Source organism: Procambarus clarkii, chromosome 4 (assembly GCF_040958095.1).
Source record: "Procambarus clarkii isolate CNS0578487 chromosome 4, FALCON_Pclarkii_2.0, whole genome shotgun sequence".
NCBI classification, from domain to species: Eukaryota; Metazoa; Arthropoda; class Malacostraca; order Decapoda; family Cambaridae; genus Procambarus; species Procambarus clarkii.
The window spans coordinates 40,502,401-40,526,223 of record NC_091153.1 but is presented as its reverse complement, the minus strand read 5'-3'; the positions used below and the strand labels follow the sequence as shown (position 1 = coordinate 40,526,223).

The 23,823-nt window shown below is 42.5% G+C and overlaps 1 protein-coding gene across 1 annotated transcript in view; it reads right to left on the bottom strand.

Moving 5' to 3' along the window:
• LOC123750708 (prolyl 4-hydroxylase subunit alpha-3) overlaps positions 1 to 8,039 on the bottom strand; it is a 30,133-nt gene extending 22,094 nt beyond the window's left edge. Inside the window, exon 1 of the mRNA XM_045732813.2 lies at positions 7,403 to 8,039. Within this exon, the coding sequence (XP_045588769.2) occupies positions 7,403 to 7,418 (16 nt within the window). The 5' untranslated portion in view covers positions 7,419 to 8,039. The remainder of the gene's footprint in view (positions 1 to 7,402) is intronic.
• Between the last annotated feature and the right edge of the window lie 15,784 nt (positions 8,040 to 23,823).

Here is a 23,823-nt window from a genome sequence, read left to right as displayed (position 1 = left end):
AAGGAGCAATATTTTGTTTACAAGAGACAAGAATGAGTTGGATGAGACTAGTCGTGTGGCCAATAAGTGACAGCAACAACCAAATTCATCTTTTGTATAAAATATTAGTATATTTGGTTTATATAGTATATAAGGCTTAGGACGGTTTAAGTTAGGTATATGATTACTGTTTCACTTTGTCACTTAGAATTCCAGTAGTACATGACGTGAATCCTTTTTATTTACAGAATTGTATATGTTGACCAGACCACACACTAGAAAGTGAAGGGACGACGAAGTTTCGGTCCGTCCTGGACCATTCTCAAATTGTGACCACAATCGACTTAAGAATGGTCCAGGACGGACCGAAACGTCGTCGTCCCTTCACCTTGTAGTGTGTGGTCTGGTCAACATATTTCAACCACGTTATTGTGACTCCTCGTCAGCATTGCATATTTTGTACATTTCATCTATAATAGGTGAAATTTCTTTAATCTTTTGGAGGATAGGCTGACATATTTATTACCATGCGGACTCTGACCCTCGGCATAAAACCAATGACTCAAAGGGCCAACGAGCAAACTGTGTAGTGTGTATATCCCCTGCTAGGCCCCGTGTAGTGTGTATATCCCCTGCTAGTCCCCGTGTAGTGTGTATATATCCCCTGCTAGGCCCCGTGTAGTGTGTATATATCCCCTGCTAGGCCCCGTGTAGTGTGTATATCCCCTGCTAGGCCCCGTGTAGCGTGTGTATATCCCCTGCTAGGCCCCGTGTAGTGTGTATATCCCCTGCTAGGCCCCGTGTAGTGTGTATATCCCCTGCTAGTCCCCCGTGTAGTGTGTATATATCCCCTGCTAGGCCCCGTGTAGTGTGTATATATCCCCTGCTAGGCCCCGTGTAGTGTGTATATATCCCCTGCTAGGCCCCGTGTAGCGTGTGTATATCCCCTGCTAGGCCCCGTGTAGTGTGTATATCCCCTGCTAGGCCCCGTGTAGTGTGTATATCCCCTGCTAGGCCCCGTGTAGTGTGTATATCCCCTGCTAGGCCTCGTGTAGTGTGTATATATATCCCTGCTAGGCCCCGTGTAGTGTATATATCCCCTGCTAGGCCCCGTGTAGTGTATATATACCCTGCTAGGCCCCGTGTAGTGTATATATCCCCTGCTAGGCCCTGTGTAGTGTGTATATCCCCTGCTAGGCCCCGTGTAGTGTGTATATCCCCTGCTAGGCCCCGTGTAGTGTGTATATCCCCTGCTAGGCCCCGTGTAGTGTGTATATCCCCTGCTAGGCCCCGTGTAGTGTGTATATCCCCTGCTAGGCCCCGTGTAGTGTGTATATATCCCCTGCTAGGCCCCGTGTAGTGTATATCCCCTGCTAGGCCCCGTGTAGTGTGTATATCCCCTGCTAGGCCCCGTGTAGTGTGTATATCCCCTGCTAGGCCCCGTGTAGTGTGTATATCCCCTGCTAGGCCCCGTGTAGTGTGTATATATCCCCTGCTAGGCCCCGTGTAGTGTATATCCCCTGCTAGGCCCCGTGTAGTGTGTATATATCCCCTGCTAGGCCCCGTGTAGTGTGTATATCCCCTGCTAGGCCCCGTGTAGTGTGTATATATCCCCTGCTAGGCCCCGTGTAGTGTGTATATCCCCTGCTAGGCCCCGTGTAGTGTGTATATATCCCCTGCTAGGCCCCGTGTAGTGTATATCCCCTGCTAGGCCCCGTGTAGCGTGTGTATATCCCCTGCTAGGCCCCGTGTAGCGTGTGTATATACCCTGCTAGGCCCCGTGTAGCGTGTGTATATACCCTGCTAGGCCCCGTGTAGCGTGTATATATCCCCTGCTAGGCCCCGTGTAGCGTGTGTATATCCCCTGCTAGGCCCCGTGTAGTGTGTATATCCCCTGCTAGGCCCCGTGTAGTGTGTATATCCCCTGCTAGGCCTCGTGTAGTGTGTATATATATCCCTGCTAGGCCCCGTGTAGTGTATATATCCCCTGCTAGGCCCCGTGTAGTGTGTATATCCCCTGCTAGGCCCCGTGTAGTGTATATATCCCCTGCTAGGCCCCGTGTAGTGTGTATATATCCCCTGCTAGGCCCCGTGTAGTGTGTATATCCCCTGCTAGGCCCCGTGTAGTGTGTGTATCCCCTGCTAGTCCCCGTGTAGCGTGTATATCCCCTGCTAGTCCCCGTGTAGTGTATATATCCCCTGCTAGGCCCTGTGTAGTGTGTATATCCCCTGCTAGGCCCCGTGTAGTGTGTATATCCCCTGCTAGGCCCCGTGTAGTGTGTATATCCCCTGCTAGGCCCCGTGTAGTGTGTATATCCCCTGCTAAGCCCCGTGTAGTGTGTATATCCCCTGCTAGTCCCCGTGCAGTGTGTATATCCCCTGCTAGTCCCCGTGTAGCGTGTATATCCCCTGCTAGTCCCCGTGTAGTGTGTATATCCCCTGCTAGGCCCCGTGTAGTGTGTATATCCCCTGCTAGGCCCCGTGTAGTGTATATATCCCCTGCTAGGCCCCGTGTAGTGTGTATATATATCCCCTGCTAGGCCCCGTGTAGTGTATATATCCCCTGCTAGGCCCCGTGTAGTGTGTATATATATCCCCTGCTAGGCCCCGTGTAGTGTGTATATATATCCCCTGCTAGGCCCCGTGTAGTGTATATATCCCCTGCTAGGCCCCGTGTAGTGTGTATATCCCCTGCTAGGCCCCGTGTAGTGTGTATATCCCCTGCTAGGCCCCGTGTAGTGTGTATATCCCCTGCTAGGCCCCGTGTAGTGTGTATATCCCCTGCTAGGCCCCGTGTAGTGTGTATATATATCCCCTGCTAGGCCCCGTGTAGTGTATATCAGCTTAGTGGTGGTCTCCGTACTATAGAATATATTGAAATTTTCTAGAAAGCCTTAAGAAAAGGCTGACGACAATAATCATATGTATTAAAAACACCAAACATAAATAAAGTCTGAAAAAAAAGACTAATTTACGTTTTCGAAGGCGAAGAATGACTGAAATATAAATGATTAAAATAGAACAACAAAAAATATTGTAAACAAAGTAGAACACGTAATGTTTGTATTTGTTGCAAGTTTAACATCAGAACAAACACACACACACACACCAGAGTAAATATTTATTTTTTTAAATAGGGTTGTTGATATATGGAGCCGGCTGTCGGGTAAAATAATAGATGTGGAATGGTTTCAATTACAGCCTAGGGCACTAGACAAATTATACTCAACACTTGGAGCCTCGCTTTTAGCCAGTAGACCTCTGGGAGTTTCTTCTGTTACTATGGTATGAACCCAGCCCGTCCTAATATTTCCCAACGTCAAGGAACTTTCATACTAAAGTGCTTCCCCTTATCCTAACCTGCCAGAGAACCCAAAACAGAAAAACAGGACACAGTACGTTAATTTCGCGAGCCGCTTCCATTTTCTGGTACGACGATTTTTTTTGCCCTTAGGTAACCCATACGTCAAAATGCGACGTTCTATTAGGAGGACTAGTTATAACCACCGTGTCCAGAGTTATAAACAACATGTGGGACACAGTAAACCAAATATCAGTAAACTATTTTAGTTACTTAGAACAACAGCATTCATAGTAAAATAATTTTATAGGTGACAGTTGCCAATAGCAACGATTGTGGTGATGTTGTGTTTACCTGTGTACAGGTGTGTAGTGAGGGGGGGGGGAGGGGATAGATCATGTGTACAGGTGTGTAGTGAGGGGGGAGGGGGTAGATCAGGTGTGCAGTGAGGAGGGTAGTGGTGAGGACGTATACGTGTGTAGGTGACAGGTAGACAGGGCGTGTGCAGTGAGGGGTGGTGAGGCCGTGTACAGGTGTGGAGAGGCCGTGTGTAGTGAGGGGTGGACAGGCCGTGTACAGGTGTGTAGTGAGGGGTGGAGAGGCCGTGTACAGGTGTGTAGTGAACGTGAGAGTTTGGAAAGGTTGTATCCTGTACCAAGCTCATATAATTACCACACAACACATGTGAGCAGAGATTCTCTACGTCTGCCATTGTGTTCAGGTAGACTGTACACCGAACCTATCATTCTATACATGGAGGACGGGTAGGCAACCTGTCCTCTCAAATGCTGCATCATATAGTGACGTTATAAAACCCCAACGGCCAAAATAAAGGGCACTATGAAAAGTAGGGTTACTCTGTCATCTACCCTGATCTCAATTATGGTACGTGTGCTTGGGGTTCTACTACCCAAAATTATCTACATCCTTTAATTACCCAACATAAAGTTGCTATTAGTACAATATCTAACTCTGGCCCCAGACAGCACTCTGTACCCTTACTTAATATCTAACATATTTAAAGATTTAAGTCACTGCACATCCTCTCATGTGTACTCTATATATTTAAAACTCTGAACTGTAATGTCAATCCTGACCTTAGAAGCTTCCTAGAAGGTTGTAACAGAACTCATGAGCACCACACCAGAAACAAATACCTATTTGATATTCCAAGAGGGCGCCTTAACCAAACTAGAAATGCTCTACAAATCAAGGGACCCAGAATGTGGAATGACCTTCCCAATCATGTCAAAGGCTGTACCTCTCTCAACCAGTTTAAGAGTAGAACTAAGTACTACCTAATAAACTAAATGTAACCTACCTTACCCCGTAAATGTCGACCCATGTCTTGCTATTTTCAAACAATACTGTTTGTTAACCAAATTGAATAATTGCTGATTTCTGCCATGTTCCCCACCCCGCGTTTTTTTTTCATTTTCATAACAATTTATACTTTAACAGACCCTTAACACTCACCCTTAACATTGACAAAACTTTCTATATTCTGTTTGGCAATAAATCCTCTAATCAAATAAATCTCAAAATAAACAATACCCAAATTTGTAACAAATTAGGTGGCAAATTCCTTGGCATTCTCAATGACCACAAGCTGAATTTCCAGGGACACATTCTAAACATATCAAAAAAAGTTTCAAAAACTGTGGGCATTCTTTCTAAGATCAGATATTATGTACCACGCCCTGCCCTGGTGACTCTCTATTACTCCCTTATCTATCCATATCTCAACTATGGTATTTGTGCTTGGGGCTCTACTACCCAAAATCACTTACGTCCTCTAATTACTCAACACAAAGCTGCTATTAGGACAATATCCAATTCTGGCCCCAGACATCGCTCGGTACCCCTACTCAAATCTCTGAATATGTTAGACATTAAGTCACTGCACATTCTCTCATGTGCATTATACATATATAAAACGCTAAACTATAATGCCAATCCTGATCTCAAAAGCTTCATAGAAGGTTGTAACAGAACCCATGAGCACCACACCAGAAATAAATACAGTTTTGATATTCCTAAAGTACGACTTAATCAAACCAGAAATGCTCTACAAATCAAGGGGCCCAGAATGTGGAATGACCTTCCCAACCATGTTAAAGACTGTACCTCTCTCAACCAGTTTAAGTTAAAAACGAAGCTATACCTAATAAATTCCCTGTAACCTACCTTACCCCTCTGTTGTCAACCCATGTATGTTTTTTTTTTTTTTTTTTTTTCAAATCAACGCTGTTTGAATGTAATTTTCTGTAATAATTTGTAATTGTATTTGTGCTGCTTTTTCAACAATGTTCCCCCCTCTTTTACCTCTATTTTTATTTGTACTCAACACATCTTATTCTTTTTACCCATTAGTTTTAAGCTTTAGTCATTAATGTTTTTCCTGCCCGAAACGCTTTGCGTAATAGTGGCTTTAGGCATTGTATGTACTAGCTCTATCTATAAAGCCAACAAACTTTGTAAAATCTCTTTATGTATGTACCTTACCTAAATAAAATTATTATTATTATTATATTAACCTCAATTAGTTTTAAGCTCTAATCTAAATGTTTTTTCCCCCTCACCTTGCCCGAAACGCTGTGCGCATTGGTGGCTTTAGGTATTGTATGTACAAGCTCTATCTATAAATCCAATTTTATGTTTGTAAATCAACTATGTATGTATGTACTTTTCCTGAATAAAGAATTTGAATTTTGTAGCGACTCGCAAACACGTTTTCTTTGCTTGAGCCAGTTAAGTAGGTAGGGTAGACTCGCGTGTTTTAGTACCCCTTCTTTTGTCTGTTGTGGCAAATCATCAGAAAACAGAACAAGCTATATAACCCTAGCGTATTCACCTCAATGTACTTGCAGGGTCGAGCCCTAGCTCCCAAGACCTACCTGTCCAATATTTTGCTAGTTATTCACCAATTTGTTTAAATTTCGCAGTGAATTAGCTTTAATTCTTAATTCGTAACTTGAGAATTATATTTATAGTTAATTGTTTCCGCTAGTCTCTATCAGGGAGCCGGTCGGCCGAGCGGACAGCACGCGGGACTTGTAATCCTATGGTCCTGGGTTCGATCCCAGGCGCCGGCGAGAAACAATGGGCAGAGTTTCTTTCACCCTATGCCCCTGTTACCTAGCAGTAAAATAGGTACCTGGGTGTTAGTCAGCTGTCACGGGCTGCTTCCTGGGGGTGGAGGCCTGGTCGAGGATCGGGCCGCGGGGACGCTAAAAGCCCCGATATCATCTCAAGATAACCTTAAGATCTCAAGATATATCTTCAATGTTGTGGCTATGGCACTGACTTCTGCTCCTTCTATAGCCTGGCCCTGTTTGTGTGTGTGTGTCAGGGGTTCTGTGACCCCTGATATGACCTCAGACATGACCCCTGATATGACCTCAGACATGACCCCTGATATGACCTCAGACATGACCCCTGATATGACCTCAGACATGACCCCTGATATGACCTCAGACATGACCCCTGATATGACCTCAGACATGACCCCTGATATGACCTCAGACATGACCCCTGATATGACCTCAGACATGACCCCTGATATGACCTCAGACATGACCTCTGATATGACCTCAGACATGACCCCTGATATGACCTCAGACATGACCCCTGATATGACCTCAGACATGACCCCTGATATGACCTCAGACTTGACCCCTGATATGACCTCAGACATGACCCCTGATATGACCTCAGACATGACCCCTGATATGACCTCAGACTTGACCCCTGACTTGATCCCGGGTCTGTGTCGGGGGTCATGTCGACTCCGGGTTCGTGTTTTGTTTATATATATTTCAGGGAGTTTTCGTTTGATTTCATACTGTTCTGCGGATCCGTTTTATTACGTACTCGGCACATCTGGTGTACAACCACCACCACCACCACACACGGGGGGCAGTCTTACGTACTCGGCACATCTGGTGTACAACCACCACCACCACCACACACGGGGGGCAGTCTTACGTACTCGGCACATCTGGTGTACAACCACCACCACCACCACACACGGGGGGCAGTCTTACGTACTCGGCACATCTGGTGTACAACAACCACCACCACCACCACACACGGGGGGCAGTCAACCAACACAGTACTCACCTAGTACACCAATCATTGCCTCCGCTGACGGCCGTGTTTCTGTCGTATTAATTCAGTCCCTGACCGCTCCTTGTACTTGCTCCAGAATCTTAACGACTTCCTCGGGTCAGGTCGTTCCTCGGGTCAGGTCGATCCTCGGGTCAGGTTGTTCCTTGGGTCAAGTCGTTCCTCGGGTCAGGTCGATCCTCGGGTCAGGTCGATCCTCGGGTCAGGTTGGTCCTTGGGTCAAGTCGTTCCTCGGGTCGGGTCGTTCCTCAGGGCATCAGCGACAGGCGCGACTCTCTCCTCATTCTGCCTGGCTAGAGAGGTTGAAACACTTTTCCCTTCACTAAGACTTGCAACACAAGGCAGAAGCTCAACACCGGAGTTGTTGTGTTACATAGATATGGCTCTGAGCTGGTTGGTGTTGCGGGGCTTTGATTGTTTCATGTAAGTGTTGAAGGATTTTGTATGTGGTGAGTTTGACAAGTATATGTCCATATACTTCCTGCTACTTTTTCTCGCTACTTCCTGCTACTTCTCGCTACTTCCTGCTACTTCTCGCTACTTCTTGCTACTTGTTCTCGCTACTTCTTGCTACTTGTTCTCGCTGCCGGAGCTGTTCCTCACTCACGGGTAGCCGTTGCTGCACTGAGATGTCTGCCCATTGTGGCCCACCTGTTGTTTCTGTAACCACACGCTGGCAAACACTTGTCCTGGCGCTAAGCACACGCTGGCAAACACCTGTCCTGGCGCTAACCACATGCCAGCGAGCACCTTTTCCGTAACCAAACGTTCTCTAGCACCTGTTCTTGACGAGTGTTATATTTACAATGTTATAAACATTTTGTTGGCCAAACAAAAAGACGAAAACTGCAGATTTCGTCGCAGAAAGGCTGTATAAGGACCCATGAGGAAGCAGGTGCTGCAGGGGTTCAGCGACTGAGGGGTTTAAATAGGACCGTAAGACCACAGCATCTATATGAACACAGTACCACCACAGGCCAGGCGGGAGCAACACTGTTCTGTCTGGGCGCCTCACTGGCCTCACCAGACGGATTTTGCCGGTAGCCGCGCCTTGCGGAGTTCGCTGTCATAGATTATGGACTCGTCACAGGGACTCGTCACAGGGACACGTCACAGGGACTCGTGATAGGGACTCCCTTTACAGCATGCCGTGTGGCGACGCCATCGTCCCATACTTGAAATACTTTAACCTTGTATCAAAAAATATATATATGTAAATACGCTTTACCATATGGGTAGGGGAGAATGTTGCGTCTTGTGTTCGCAGAAAACGACCATCCCCCTCAGTCTAAGCTCAACTGCAAGCTCGGGGAGAGCATCCTAGGGGAGGGAATCATTCTCACCATCTTAATGCACAATCTAGTACAATTAATGCAACATTGTTTTCCTAACTATAAATCCTATGCTCGGATTTTTGTAAACGGTAACCAGCTATTCAGTTAAAGGACTTCCGCTAGATGTAATTTCATGGATTTTCCCCTAAATATTTTGATATGGTACCATATGAAAGACTAACAAGGAAATTACAAACGCATGGAATAAAAGGTAAAATACTAGAATGGATAAAGCAATGGTTAATACGAAGAAAGCAAAAGGTCATCTTAAATAGAATTTAAACCGACTTGAAAAATGTGGTGAGTGGAGTGCCGCAAGGTTCCATCTTGGGGCCAACCCTTTACTTTTGTAACAAAGATTGGGAGATTGGGTAACACTAGATACAGAGCAAATTTAAAGCTCAGTGTAGGAAACTACGAAGATGAAATTAGGTACTTTTTGGGTTTGTTTTTAAATGAGGCAAAAGTTTGACAGCTTTTCAATTCACTAGGGAGTGAGTTCCATAGACTAGGTCCCTTAATTTGCATAGAGTGTTTACACAGATTAAGTTTGACCCTGGGGATATCAAAGAGATATTTATTTCTGGTGTGGTGATAATGGGTCCTATTACATCTGTCCAGGGAGAGTTTCAGAGCATGATTTGCATTTAAGAACAGGGTTTTGTAAATGTAGTTGACACAAGAGAATGTGTGGAGTGACTTAATATTTAGCAAGTTAAGGGATTTAAACAAGGGAGCTGAGTGTTGTCTGAAAACAGTTTGTTATTATTCTGATAGCAGATTTTTGCTACGTGATGATGGGCTTAAGGTGGTTTGCAGTGGTAGACCCCCATGCACAGATACCATAATTATAATAATAATAATAATAATAATAATAATAATAATTTTTATTTAGGTAAGGTACATACATAAGAGATTTTACAAAGTTTGTTGGCTTTATAGATAGAGCTAGTACATACAATGCCTAAAGCCACTATTACGCAAAGCGTTTCGGGCAGGAAAAACATTAATGACTAAAGCTTAAAACTAATGGGTAAAAAGAATAAGATGTGTTGAGTACAAATAAAAATAGAGGTAAAAGAGGGGGGAACATTGTTGAAAAAGCAGCACAAATACAATTACAAATTATTACAGAAAATTACATTCAAACAGCGTTGATTTGAAAAACAAAAAAAAACAAAAAACATACATGGGTTGACAATAGAGAGGTAAGGTAGGTTACAGGGAATTTATTAGGTATAGCTTCGTTTTTAACTTAAACTGGTTGAGAGAGGTACAGTCTTTAACATGGTTGGGAAGGTCATTCCACATTCTGGGCCCCTTGATTTGTAGAGCATTTCTGGTTTGATTAAGTCGTACTCTAGGAATATCAAAACTGTATTTATTTCTGGTGTGGTGCTCATGGGTTCTGTTACAACCTTCTATGAAGCTTTTGAGATCAGGATTGGCATTATAGTTTAGCGTTTTATATATGTATAATACACATGAGAGAATGTGCAGTGACTTAATGTCTAACATATTCAGAGATTTGAGTAGGGGTACCGAGTGATGTCTGGGGCCAGAATTGGATATTGTCCTAATAGCAGCTTTGTGTTGAGTAATTAGAGGACGTAAGTGATTTTGGGTAGTAGAGCCCCAAGCACAAATACCATAGTTGAGATATGGATAGATAAGGGAGTAATAAAGAGTCACCAGGGCAGGGCGTGGTACATAATATCTGATCTTAGAAAGAATGCCCACAGTTTTTGAATCTTTTTTTGATATGTTTAGAATGTGTCCCTGGAAATTCAGCTTGTGGTCAATGAGAATGCCAAGGAATTTGCCATCTAATTTGTTACAAATTTGGGTATTGTTTATTTTGAGATTTATTTGATTAGAGGATTTATTGCCAAACAGAATATAGAAAGTTTTGTCAATGTTAAGGGTGAGTTTGTTGGCAGTTAGCCAAAGATGGACTTTATTAAGCTCAGTATTTACTGTGGCATTTAGAGCAAGGGGATCAGGACTGGAGTAAATGAAGGTTGTGTCGTCAGCAAATAGAATTGGTTTGAGGTGTTGGGAGGCATTTGGAAGATAGGGATAGATTAGTGCATAATATAGTGAGAGGAGAGCAGAGTTAGGAACATATCTTATTTTGGAGAATATTCCAACTGTTTTAGAGACTTTCTTAGTTATGTGTTGTATGTGGGTACTGAAGTTGAGTCTCTTGTCTAGGAATAGGCCAAGAAACTTGCCATCATTTTTATTACTGATGTTAATGTTGTCTATCTGTAGCTGAATTGCATTTGATGATTTGCTTCCAAATAAGATGTAGTAAGGTCTTTTCTATGTTTAGTGTTAGTTTGTTAGTTGACATCCATAAGTGGACTTTTTTTTTAATTCATTATTCACAATATTATTTAGTGTATGTGGGTTGGGGTCTGAATAGATGAGGGTAGTGTCTTCAGCAAACAATGTAAGTTTAAGAATATTAGAGACATTAGGCAGATCATTGATATATATAAGAAATAGAAGAGGTCCTAAAATGCTACCCTCTGACACTCCAACGGTTATTGGTAGAGTGGAAGAGGTTGTATCATTGATGGTTACACATTGGTGTCTGTCACTAAGATAGGATCGGATGTAGTCAAGGGCAAGGCCTCGGATTCCATAATGCTGGAGTTTAAGTAAGAGGTAGTTGTGATTAACAGTATCAAAGGCTTTTCTTAGGTCAATGAAGAGTCCAATTGGAAACTCATTTTTGTCAAGGGCTGAGTAAATTACGTCAAGGAGACTAATGATTGCATCATTGGTGCTCTTTTGGGACCGGAAGCCAAACTGGCAGGGGCTGAGTATGTCGAAATTTTACGAGGTAGGAATAGAGCTGTTTGTAGATAATTTTTTCAAATATTTTTTTATAGAATGGGTAGATTTGAAATTGGTCTATAATTGTTTATGTCCGCCGGATTGCCTCGTTTATAGATTGGCGTTACTCTTGCTTTTTTAAGGATATCAGGGAAGGTGTGACACTCTATAGATTTGTTGAACAGCAGAGCTATAGGTAGCGCAAGGGCATGGGAGGCGCTCTTGTACACAATGGATGGGATTTCACTGATGTTCCCAGCTTTGGTTTTTAGTGAGTGTATGATGGACACAACATCTGTCGGGCTGACTGGTGAGAGGAGAAGAGTGTTTGGATAGCTGCCTGAGAGATATGTGTTAATATGTGTCTGAGTCTGTGGGATTTTACTGGTAAGATTAGCACCAACCGATGAAAAGAAGCTATTAAATTCATTTGCCATTTCTAAATCAGTTGACGTTGTATACCCATCCTTATAGAGTTTATTTGGTTATGTGAGTGTTGTTTAGATATTAGAGATGGTTTTCCATGTGCTTTTCATGTTGCCTTTTGCTTCATTGAATCTATTCAAATAATATGAAAGTTTTGCCTTTCTTATGATACTGGTAAGCACTGATGAGTACCTTTTAACTACTTCCTTTGTAACTAGGCCAATCCTGAGTTTCTTTTCATATTCATGTTTTTGTTGATTGAGCTGAGAATGCCACTTGTGAGCCATGGATTGTTTAATCTTTTGTCAGTTACTTGCTTGGTAAGAAGGGGACAATGAAGGTTGTAGAGGCTTAGAGTTTTGGAGAGGAAGAGGTTAGCTAATGAATTTATATCCTGGGTATTATTGAATTCAGAATCCCAGTTAATATTGTGAAGTGCATGTGTAAGATAGCCTAAAGCTGATTCACTGTGTAACCTGAATGAAAGTTTCTTGCTTTTTGGTGGTGTTATGTCTATGTTCGCTATGAGAAAGGTAGGATAGTGGTCAGTTGTTCTGTCGTAGATTATACCAGATACAATGGAAGCTGTTATGTTTGTCCGTATGTGATCCAAGGTAGTGGCTGATGTTTGAGTGACTCGGGTAGGTTTGGTGATTGTGGGGATTAGCATACAGGAGTTCATGCTGTTAAGGAAATAGTCAACTTGAGAGCAATTTTGTTGACCCAGGTCAATATTAAAGTCTCCTCCCAGAATGATGTGGTTTTTGTTGAGATTATTGTTTATAATAAGATTCCTTAGGTTGTCTGAGAAAGAAGCTATGTTAGTATCTTCAGGTTATCTTCAGATGATTTCGGGGCTTTTTTTTTTAGTGTCCCCGCGGCCCGGTCCTCGACCAGGCCTCCAACCCCAGGAAGCAGCCCGTGACAGCTAACACCCAGGTACCTATTTTACTGCTAGGTAACAGGGGGCATAGGGTGAAAGAAACTCTGCCCATTGTTTCTCGCCGGCGCCTGGGATCGATCCCAGGACCACAGGATCACAAGTCCAGCGTGCTATCCGCTCGGCCGACCGGCTCCGTAAAATCTCCGTAAAATTAAAAAATGTCCGTATTGGGAAATCTATAGATGGCTCCAATAGTCAAGGAGGATTTAAGGGATTTAATTGTAAACTGAGCAAAAGTATATTCACAGTAGTCTTCTCTATCACTAATGACACTGTTACAGATAAATGTATCTCGGTAATATACAGCTGTGCCACCACCTTTTTTATTAGGCTTACAGTTGTGAATGGCTTTATAACCATCTAAGTTGTAGAGTTGGGTATAGTCTTTATTTAGCCAAGTTTCTGTTAAAATAATGAAAGATAAGTTAGTACCTAGTGCTGTGAGTAATGCATTTATATTTATTTATTTATTTATATACAAGAAGGTACATTGGGTTTGTGAGAATACACAGCATAGTATTTACAATCTTGTAAAGCCACTAGTACGCGCAGCGTTTCGGGCAGGTCCTTAATCAAACAGATAATTTTAAGTAGGTAAATTCTATCAGAATTAATAAAATGATAACAAATACATTGCAAGAAAAAAAAATGAGATGAGAGAGATTAGTAAGTATATTAAAGCACATTGGTATATTAAAGCTCTGATTGATTACATTGACAGCTTGATTGGTAATTTAAACAAGATTAATAGACACCATACAGCAGATTGACAGCACATATAAGAAGACAGCAATGAACACAATGGTAAAGATGTTCGGATTGGGTACATAAAGATTGGGAGATTAGGTAGCAATAGATACAGTGCAATTTTAAAGCAAAAGGTAAAAAACTATGAAGATGAAATTAGGTACTTTTTAGTATTGTTTTTGAATGACGCAAAAGTTGGACACCTTTTCAATTCAATAGGGAGTGAGTTCCATAGACTGGGTCCCTTTATTTGCATAGTGTTTACACAGACTAAGTTTGACTCTGGGGTTATTTCTGGTGTGGTGATTACATCTGTCCAGGGAGAGTTTCAGAGCAGGATTTGCATTTAAGAACAGGGTTTTGTAAATGTAGTTGACACAAGAAAATTTGTGGAGTGAGATTATGTTTAGCATGTTTAGGGAGTTAAACAAGGGGGCTGAGTGTTGTCTGAAAGCAGAATTTGTTATTATTCTGATAGCAGATTTTTGCTGGGTGATGATGGACTTGAGGTGGTTTGCAGTGGTTGAACCCCATGCACAGATACCATAATTAAGATAGGGATAGATTAGTGCATAATATAGATTTTTTTTTTTTTAAGATATGAGGTACATCTGCATTACTGCAGCTACCCTAGACTATATGAAGTGGAGTACAGTGTGTCAAAAAAGCTAACTAGGTGATGCTAAAAAAATCCCCATCACACAGAATGGTTAGTCATACAGAGGCATGTGATAAGCCGTCTGCACTGGCAGACTCCGGAAGCATTTTGAGGATATGCTGCACAATGAAACTGCTTTAAACAATTTTATAACTGCTGCTGATAATGTCAACTGGGAGTCCGAGTTAGGTAACATAGGGGACATCAACCTAGCAGTGCAATCTTTTCTACAAACAACTCTTAGCCTTTATAACACCCACTGTCCTATGCTTACAAAACAAGTCACAAACAAAAGGCTTAACAATCCTTGGCTTACAAAGGGAATACTTAAATCCATTAACAAAAAACACGACCTTGAGAAGAAGCATAGGTTAGGAACCGTCTCCAAAGAATTCTCAAAGAATTACTCGTTATTGCTGTCTAAAATAATTAGACGAGCCAAAACTAAATACTATGAAGATAAATTTACCCAAATAAAGAGCAACATTAAAAAAACTTGGAGCACAATTTCACAAATATTGGGATCAAAGAAGATTTTAAATAACAAACCAACACTCCTTTCCAATAACGTTGGTCAGCTTTCAGCCTCTGATTCTGCTATTGAGTTCAATAGGTTCTTCTCTTCCACTGGGTCATCCCTTGCAAATGATATTCCATCTTCCAGTACTGATGTTAAGGACTATCTTACAGGTAACTATCCACAGTCTCTGTACCTAAAGCCTACTAGTTCCACTGATGTCAATGAGATAATCCTTTCCCTTAAAACCAAGTCTACTGCCCTCGAGGAGATACCAACTTTAATTTACAAAAAAGCCTCCAGATCTTTAGCCCCTGCTATTGCATTGCTCTTCAACAAGTCACTTGAACTCCAAACCTTTCCAGACATTCTAAAAAAAGCAAGAGTAACCCCTGTCCACAAATGTGGTGATCACACAGATGTTAACAACTACAGACATATATCAATCCTGCCTAACTTGTCAAAAATATTCGAAAAACTAATCTACAAGCAGCTTTACTCTTATCTAGCCAAACACAATATACTTAGCTCTTGTCAATATGGCTTCAGACCCAAAAAAGCACTAACGATGCACTTATTAGTATGATTAACTTGATTCACGCAGCTCTTGATAAAAAGGAGTTCCCTGTTGGGTTATTTGTGGACCTGCGTAAGGCTTTTGACACTGTCAACCATCAAAACCTTCTTCTTAAATTACATCATTATGGAGTCAGAGGACACTCCCTGCAATACCTCAAATCTTATCTTACTGACAGGCTCCAGTATGTTTCTGTGAATAATACAATTTCTCCCACCCTACCCATCAACATTGGTGTTCCTCAGGGCAGCATACTTGGCCCTCTCCTCTTTCTCATCTACATTAATGACCTTCCAAATGCCTCCCAACACCTCAAACCAATTCTATTTGCTGACGACACAACCTTAATTTACTCCAGTCCTGACCCCTTGCTCTAAATGCCACAGTAAATACTGAGCTAGAGAAAGTCCATCTTTGGCTAACTGCCAACAAACTCACCCTTAACATTGACAAAACGTTTTATATACTGTTTGGCAATAAATCCTCTAATCATATAAATCTCAAAATAAACAATACCCAAATTTGTAACAAATTAGATGGCAAATTCCTTGGCGTTTTCATCGACCACAAGCTGAATTTCCAGGGACACATTCTAAATATATCAAAAAGAGTTTCAAAAACTGTTGGCATTCTTTCTAAGATCAGATATTATATACCCCGCCCTGCCCTGGTGACTCTCTATTACTCCCTCATCTATCCATATCTCAACTATGGCATTTGTGCTTGGGGTTCTACTACCCAAAATCATTTACGTCCTCTAATTACTCAACACAAAGCTGCTATTAAGACAATATCCAACTCTAGCCCCAGACATCACTCGGTACCCCTACTCAAATCTCTGAATATGTTAGATATTAAGTCATTGCACATTCTCTCATGTGTATTATACATATATAAAACGCTGAACTGTAATGCCAATCCTGACCTCAAAAGATTCATTGAAGGTTGTAACAGAACCCATGAGCACCACACCAGAAATAAATACAGTTTTGATATTCCAAGAGTACGACTTAATCATACTAGAAATGCTCTTCAAATCAAGGGACCCAGAATGTGGAATGATCTTCCCAATCATGTTAAAGACAGTACCTCTCTCAACCAGTTTAAGATAAAAACGAAGCTATACCTAATAAATTCCCTGTAACCTACCTTACCCCTCTGTTGTCAACCCATGTATGTTTCTTGTTTTTTTTTCAAAACAACGCTGTTTGAATGTAATTTTCTGTAATAATTTGTAATTGTATTTGTGCTGCTTTTTCAACCATGTTCCCCCCTCTTTTACCTCTATTTTTATTTGTTCTCAACACATTTTATTCTTTTTACCCATTAGTTTTAAGCTTTAGTCATTAATGTTTTTCCTGCCCGAAACGCTTTGCGTAATAGTGGCTTTAGGCATTGTATGTACTATCTATTAACCCAACAAACTTTGTAAAATCTCTTTATGTATGTACCTTACCTAAATAAAAATTATTATTATTATTATTATTATTATTATTATTATTATTATTATTATATAAACAACACAAGATTGAATTAGGTAGCAGTGGTAATACAAGTCCCCATCTCGCAGGATGGTTAGTCATACAGAGCCATAATATAGAGATGAGAGCAAAGTTAGGTACATAATATCTGATTTTGGAGAGTATACCAACTGGTTTAGAGACTTTCTTAGTTATGTGTTGCATGTGGGTACTGAAGTTGAGTCTCTTGTCTAGGAATAGGCCAAGAAACTTTCCATCATTTTTATTGCTAATGTTAACATTGTCTCTCTGAAGCTGAATTGCATTTGTAGATTTGCTTCCAAATAAGATGTAGTAGGTCTTTTCTATGGTAAGTGTTAGTTTGTTGGTTGACATCTATAAGTGGACTTTTTTTAGTTCATTATTAACAACATTATTTAGTGTATGTGGGTTGGGGTTAGAGTAGATGAGGGTAGTATCATCAGCAAACAAAGTAGGTTTCAGAATGTTAGAGACATTAGGCAGATCGTTGATGTATATAAGAAATAGGAGAGGTCCCAAGATGCTGCCCTGTGGCACTCCAACGGTTATTGGTAGAGTGGGAGAGGTTATATTATTGATGGCTACACATTGGTGTCTGTCACTAAGATAGGATTGGATATAGTCCAGTGTATGGCCTCGGATTCCATAATGGAGTTTACGTGAGAGGTAATTGTGATTAACAGTATCAAAGGCCTTTCTCAGGTCAATGAAGAGTCCAATTGGAAACTCATTGTTGTCAAGGGCTGAGTAAATTATATCAAGGAGACTAATAATTGCATCGTTGGTACTCTTTTGGGAGCGGAAGCCAAACTGGCAGGGGCTAAGAATGTCAAATTTTACGAGATAGGAGTAGAGCTGTTTGTAGATAATTTTTTCAAATATTTTTGATAGTATGGGTAGGTTCGATATTGGTCTATAGTTGTTTATGTCTGCCGGATTACCTCCTTTATGAACTGGCGTTACTTTTGTTTTTTTAAGGATATCAGGGAAGGTATGACACTCGAGGGATTTGTTGAACAGCAGAGCTATAGGTGGCGCAAGGGCATGGGAGGCGCTCTTGTATACTATGGATGGGATTTCACTGATGTTCCCAGCTTTGGTTTTTAGCGAGTGTATGATGGACACAACATCTGTCGGGCTGACTGGTGAGAGGAGAAGAGTGTTTGGATAGCTGCCTGAGAGATATGTGTTGATATGTGGCTGAGTCTGTGGGATTTTACTGGCAAGGTTAGCACCAACCGATGAAAAGAAGCTATTAAATTAATTCGCCATTTCTAAATCAGATGACGGTGTAAGGCCATCCTTAGAGAGTGTTATCTGGTTGTGGGAGTGTTGTTTAGTTCCTAGGATATAAGAGATGGTATACCATGTACTTTTCATGTTGCCTTTTGCTTCTTTGAATCTAGTCTCATAATATGAAAGTTTAGCTTTTCTTATGATACTGGTAAGCACTGATGAGTAACTTTTAACTACTTCCTTTGTAACTAGGCCAATCCTAAATTTCTTTTCATATTCATGTTTTTTGTTGATTTAATTATGCCACTTGTGAGCCACGGGTTATTTTTTTCTTTTATCAGTCGTGATTCGTCTTGGGTTGCAGTGTGTTGCTGTTGTAGGGAGTTAAAATGGTTCTCAAACTTTTGTAACATCTCTTCTTGCTTCCTAGAGGTTTCTGCTGGTTTAAAGTTAGTAACCGAAGTCTGAAGAGAGCTTAATTCCTCTTCGAGGTGGCCGACTCTAGCAGATAGATCTTGGTTAATCTTGAGCATGGCCATATCTGTTAGATTAAGGACCTGCCCGAAACGCTGCGCGTACTAGTGGCTTTACAAGATTGTAAATACCGGGCTACATGTTCACCAATCCATATCAGTAAAGGCAAATGTCACTGTGTCTGCCCAAGGTAGAGTGCGAGGGCGCCAGCCTCGTGGAACTTTGCATGGTGGTTTGGATGAGGGAGCGTCATAGGGTGGTTGGGGCAACCTTATGCCCTTCCGTAATAGGATTGGTTCCCATTGCGACAACCTATGACTCCTGTGACGTAAAATGTGGGGGGGTTCTTTTCCATAGTTTTCATCCGATTTTGACCTGTTAATCACACATACCGTAACCACAACGTCGTTACAACGATGCATTAAAGTAACGATAGTAAAATTACATTGTGGGTTATGTTGTATGTTTCCTGGGTGTATATTGTATGTTCTGGGAGAGAGATCAGATGGGGGAGGGTGAGAGAACGGGAGGGAGGTAAGGAGAAACACACACACATAATTTAGTTTAGTTTATTTATTATGTACCCCATACCCATCTTGTGGGCGGTAGTGGAAAGGGTTACAGAGGCACATAATGGGCTCAGGGACTGAACCCCACAATTCATTTAGCTAAGCAAGTTACATTCTTGATGAGCTAGTTACAAAATTCAGTATAAGTCGTCACATCAACAATGGGTTCGAGATCGATCACAAGTATAGTTTCTAAATTAACCAACTGACATATGTGGACCGCCCCCCCCCCCCCATCCAGTGGGCAGCGGTGGATAGGTTACGGTCACTTAGTTACTACCTACAGTTAGCAAACTGGGGATATTTGGCTAAAATTTCTGGTAGCAGATCATTTTCAATGAAGTATTGACACATCGTTGGAACATTGGTTATAGAATTCTCTGAATTCACGTATCTTTCGCACTCCATCACATAGTGACGGAGGGTGTGCGAATAATTTTGCTGACACAGTTTACATTTGGTCAGGTCTACATCGGCAGATAAAGAACACTGTTTTTCCCAAAAACGGTGGGTTTACTGAGGGGAAGAGAAAACGTATGTCTGGAAGCTGATTTTAACTGCCCCAAGCTGCGCGCGCAACGAGCCGAGGTTATATAAACTCGGACGCAGACTGCGTGGCCCTCTTCCCGACAAGCCAGCAGCTGCTCTCTTACAATTATTGTTATTTGCTCTTACTGGTTTTGCAATTGTGATTGTTTAACTATTGTTTGCCGTTAAGTTATTAAGTAACTCAGCTAGGCTGTGACAGGCGCAAAGTACGGCCCCCCCCCCCTTGCCTCTTGCTTTAAGATTACTGGCCCTGCATTTATGTTTAGTTACATCAGCTAACTATTCCCGCAAATTATGCAGCGTCTTGCTGCATGTGTATTTATTTATTACTGGTTTACAATTATGTTTGTTTAACATTTGCTTATTGCTTTTAAGTTATTAGGTAAAGTCAGCTAGGTTATGCTAGCTGCTGTGTCACAGACCTCCGGCCTCTAGCTTTAAGTTTTCATGGACATGTATTTACCATAAGTTTCCTTAATTTATTACTAAATTGTATGCAGTGTCAAGCTGCATGTTTCTTTTACATTTGTTTGTTTAACTTATGCTTCACCTTTAAGTTAAGTCAGCTAGGATGTCCTAGACGCTGTCTTCGGGCCTCTTGCCTCTCCCTTTAAGTTTATCTTGGACTCGTATTATGATTAGTTCCATCAGCAATTTATTGCTAGTTATGCATTGCTTAAGTGCATGTCATTTTACTTACCGTTTTACCTTTATACTTGTTTCCTTGACTTTGTCATTAAGTTATTAAGTACTGACAGCTAGACAGTACCAGTTTCGTTTACCAGTACCAGCAAACGATTCCAGTCGTTTTGTCTGCCCGGTGTAGCCCGAAAGAATCTGCAGCCTCCCGGCTGCTGGCTTATCCAGACATGTGTGGCCTCCCAGGCCGCTGGTTATCCGACGTGTTGTCTGCTCGGTGTAGCCCGGAAGATACGGCTGCTTCCCAGGCCGCTGGTTTATCCAGACGTTTTTGTCTGCCCAATGTAGCCAGGAAGGTTGTCGTAGCCGCCGCCGTCTTCGCTGTCTGCGTTCGGGGGTTCATGTCCAGCCGACGTTCTTCCTGTGATGAGTTAAGCCGGCGATGTTATTCAGGTATCTTATTTATATTGGTCATATAAATATGCGGCCCCCCAGGCCGCTGGTTTATCCAGACGTGTTGTCTGCCCGGTGTAGCCCGGAAGGTTTTCACAGCCACCGACGTCTTAGCTGCCTTCGTTCAGGGGTTGATATCCGGCCGATGTTCTTCCTGCGACGCGTCGCTGTGTTCTAGCGGCCGATGCTCGGTTGGGTCTGTTGCAGCTGGTCCAGCCGTCTGCCCTAGTGTCTGAGCCGCCGCTCTTCCTACGTTGTTGCTCAATTTTGGTGTCCAGCTGCTGCAGCTGTTGGTGTTCCGGCTGCTGACATTCCCGGCAGTCGGTGTTCTAGCTGCTGTGGGTGCAGCTGTTGCTGTCCCAGCTTGCTGCTGTTCAGGTGGAACATGGTCCAGCTGCTGACGTTCCAGCGGTTGTTGGACCAGCTCCCATGCTACTGCTGAAGTTGTTCCTGATGTTCCAGTTGAAGCGGTCCCAACTGATAATGCCCATCCTACTGCGTTCCAGCTCCCAAGGGTCCAGCTGCTGACGTGCCAGCCCCCGGAGTTCCAGCCGACGTGGTGCCTATTAGCACTCCTTTCAGTTTATTGTATTTGATTGTAATTTATTTCAGCTTCATGCATTAATCCCGTTTTCTCTAAAGAGTTACATTCCAGCATTATTTTGAGCATAATTTGTTTTGCAATCGCACTTCCCTTACTGCTGCAGCCTCCCCCTTGGCCCGTTGCCGAACAAGGGAGTGAAGATACTCCCCACTCCCTTGTTGGCTCCCAGGTTCTATATGGTCCCTAATTGTCTTGCAGTTGGACTTCTACTTATAACTGAAGTTTTCCCTGGTGGCCAGTTGCCACTATTTATTTATCTACGGCAGATGTTGATGCACCAGTTGCCAATGTCCAGCTGCTGATGTTCCAGCTGCTGATGTTCCGAGGCAGGATTTTACAGTTTACATTTGGCAACTGTTGTTTGTTAAGTCCTTATTTTGCCCTTGTTGACCACTAGTGTTCGTGTTGTGCATGCTACGTTATCGTTGGTTTGTTAAGGTTAGGGTTTCCCTGCTTACTTCCTCCTCCCCAGTGTGGGACATTTACTTATTTATCTATTTATACAGTTCCTACTGTATCATACTACTACTTATTTAAGTTCTTTATTATTAGGTCCGGGTTTTAGTCTCCTTACTCCTACCCTCCCTCTGCTTTACTTGTTATCGTTTTCTCTGGCATTTTTCGCCATGCCCTCGGTCGGCCCCGTACTAGGCCCATTAGCTGGGCCAGTCCGTTACGCCCTTAGCCGGGCCAGTCCGTTAGGCCCTTAGCCGAGCCAGTCCGTTAGGCCCTTAGCCGGGCCAGTCCGTTAGGCCCTTAGCCGGGCCAGTCCGTTAGGCCCTTAGCCGAGCCAGTCCGTTAGGCCCTTAGCCGGGCCAGTCCGTTACGCCCTTAGTCGGGACCCCTGTGGAGCCCTTAGCTGGGTGGGCCCGTCCTGTTAGCCGGCTAATGGTCCTGCGACCTAGTACTTTGGAAGGAGTATTTTGTGCTTTTCCCTATCCTTCTAGTGCTTATGTCTCTCTTTTACATTTTCTTAGTGAAAACTTCGTTATATTTGTAAGGTACTATTTATTGCTTGTGTATGTACGTGTGTGTGTGCATATGTAGATGTATGTGTATATGTGTATATATGTATATATATATGTATGTGTATGTATATATTCATTAGTTGCTATACTAATTTATAGTACTGTCATTCAATTTTTATTTCCATCTCGTCCGTAGTAATTTATTATGAGTCTGGGAGTTGGTTTACTATTGTCGTCCTTATTTCTGTTATTTTACTATATTAATTACATTAATTATTTTACATTTACGGATCCCTAGCCTTCCTGGTGTCCATTTCTCTTTGCCTCAGATCCCCAGATCTTGAAGTTCTTGGGGTACTGCTGCTCGCAGAATGCTCATTGACACTCAGACTAAACTCATTTACGCCTCTTAAGGCAGTTTCTTAGGCTAACTATTCAGCTCTTAACATGCTTTCCGGAGGCCAACCTACAATGGAGATCACTGTAACGGACTCGGTTACCATCCTTATAATTCGTGTCACTCTGGACGCAAGCATGTCGCAGTTACGCCTTAAGACCTGTTTCTTATATTTGATTTATGGTTTTATTTATATATTGATTTGATATTATATACATAGTGGTCATATAAATATTGATTAAGTTGGGCTGTTCTATTGTTTTATATTATTCTATTGGATTATTTTGAAATGAATTATTACTTACTAGATCCCTCCCCCTGGATTAACTTCTGCCCTTGACCCAGATACGGTAACTGGTCCCCCCCCCCCCAACCTTTTTTACTTGTCTGGTTTTTTTCCCGCTAAAGTTCTGCTCGGTTTGGTAGTTACCTTACTTCGCTACAGACTAGTTTCCTGGAAGATGTTTTTCACTTCCTTTCCCCTCTAGTCACTCCTATTCCCTGTGCCAGTGTTCCTTTTCAGAGTTTCTGCAGGGTATAACCCTGGCTTTATCCATTAATGACATTTGCCCAGTTCGCTTCCGGAAATGTCCTCCTCCTCTTAGAAACTAATTCCAGCAGTACCCTTAAGGGGTAGGTTCCTTGCCCGTCACGTTCATACTGCAAGCCCGTTTCTGCCCACCCTTACTGCCTTAATACTTCCAGAACCGACTACGGAAGGCGCACAAGGTACACCATTGATGAACAAGGAAAAGGGATGGAGCCCGACGGCAGACTACTGCACCCATGAGGTCGACACACATTCCTAGTTACAGCGGCCAGCCGCCGCGTTCGCCCTTCGGGGTTGGGGGTTCCGCGCCGCTGGCCCTCGCGGGATTGGGGGTGCTCCGCCGGAACCCCCAAAGTGATAAGCCTGCAGATAGCTAAGAAATATTCCCATGAATTGTAATTAGTGTAATTAAATTAATGCAACTTTCA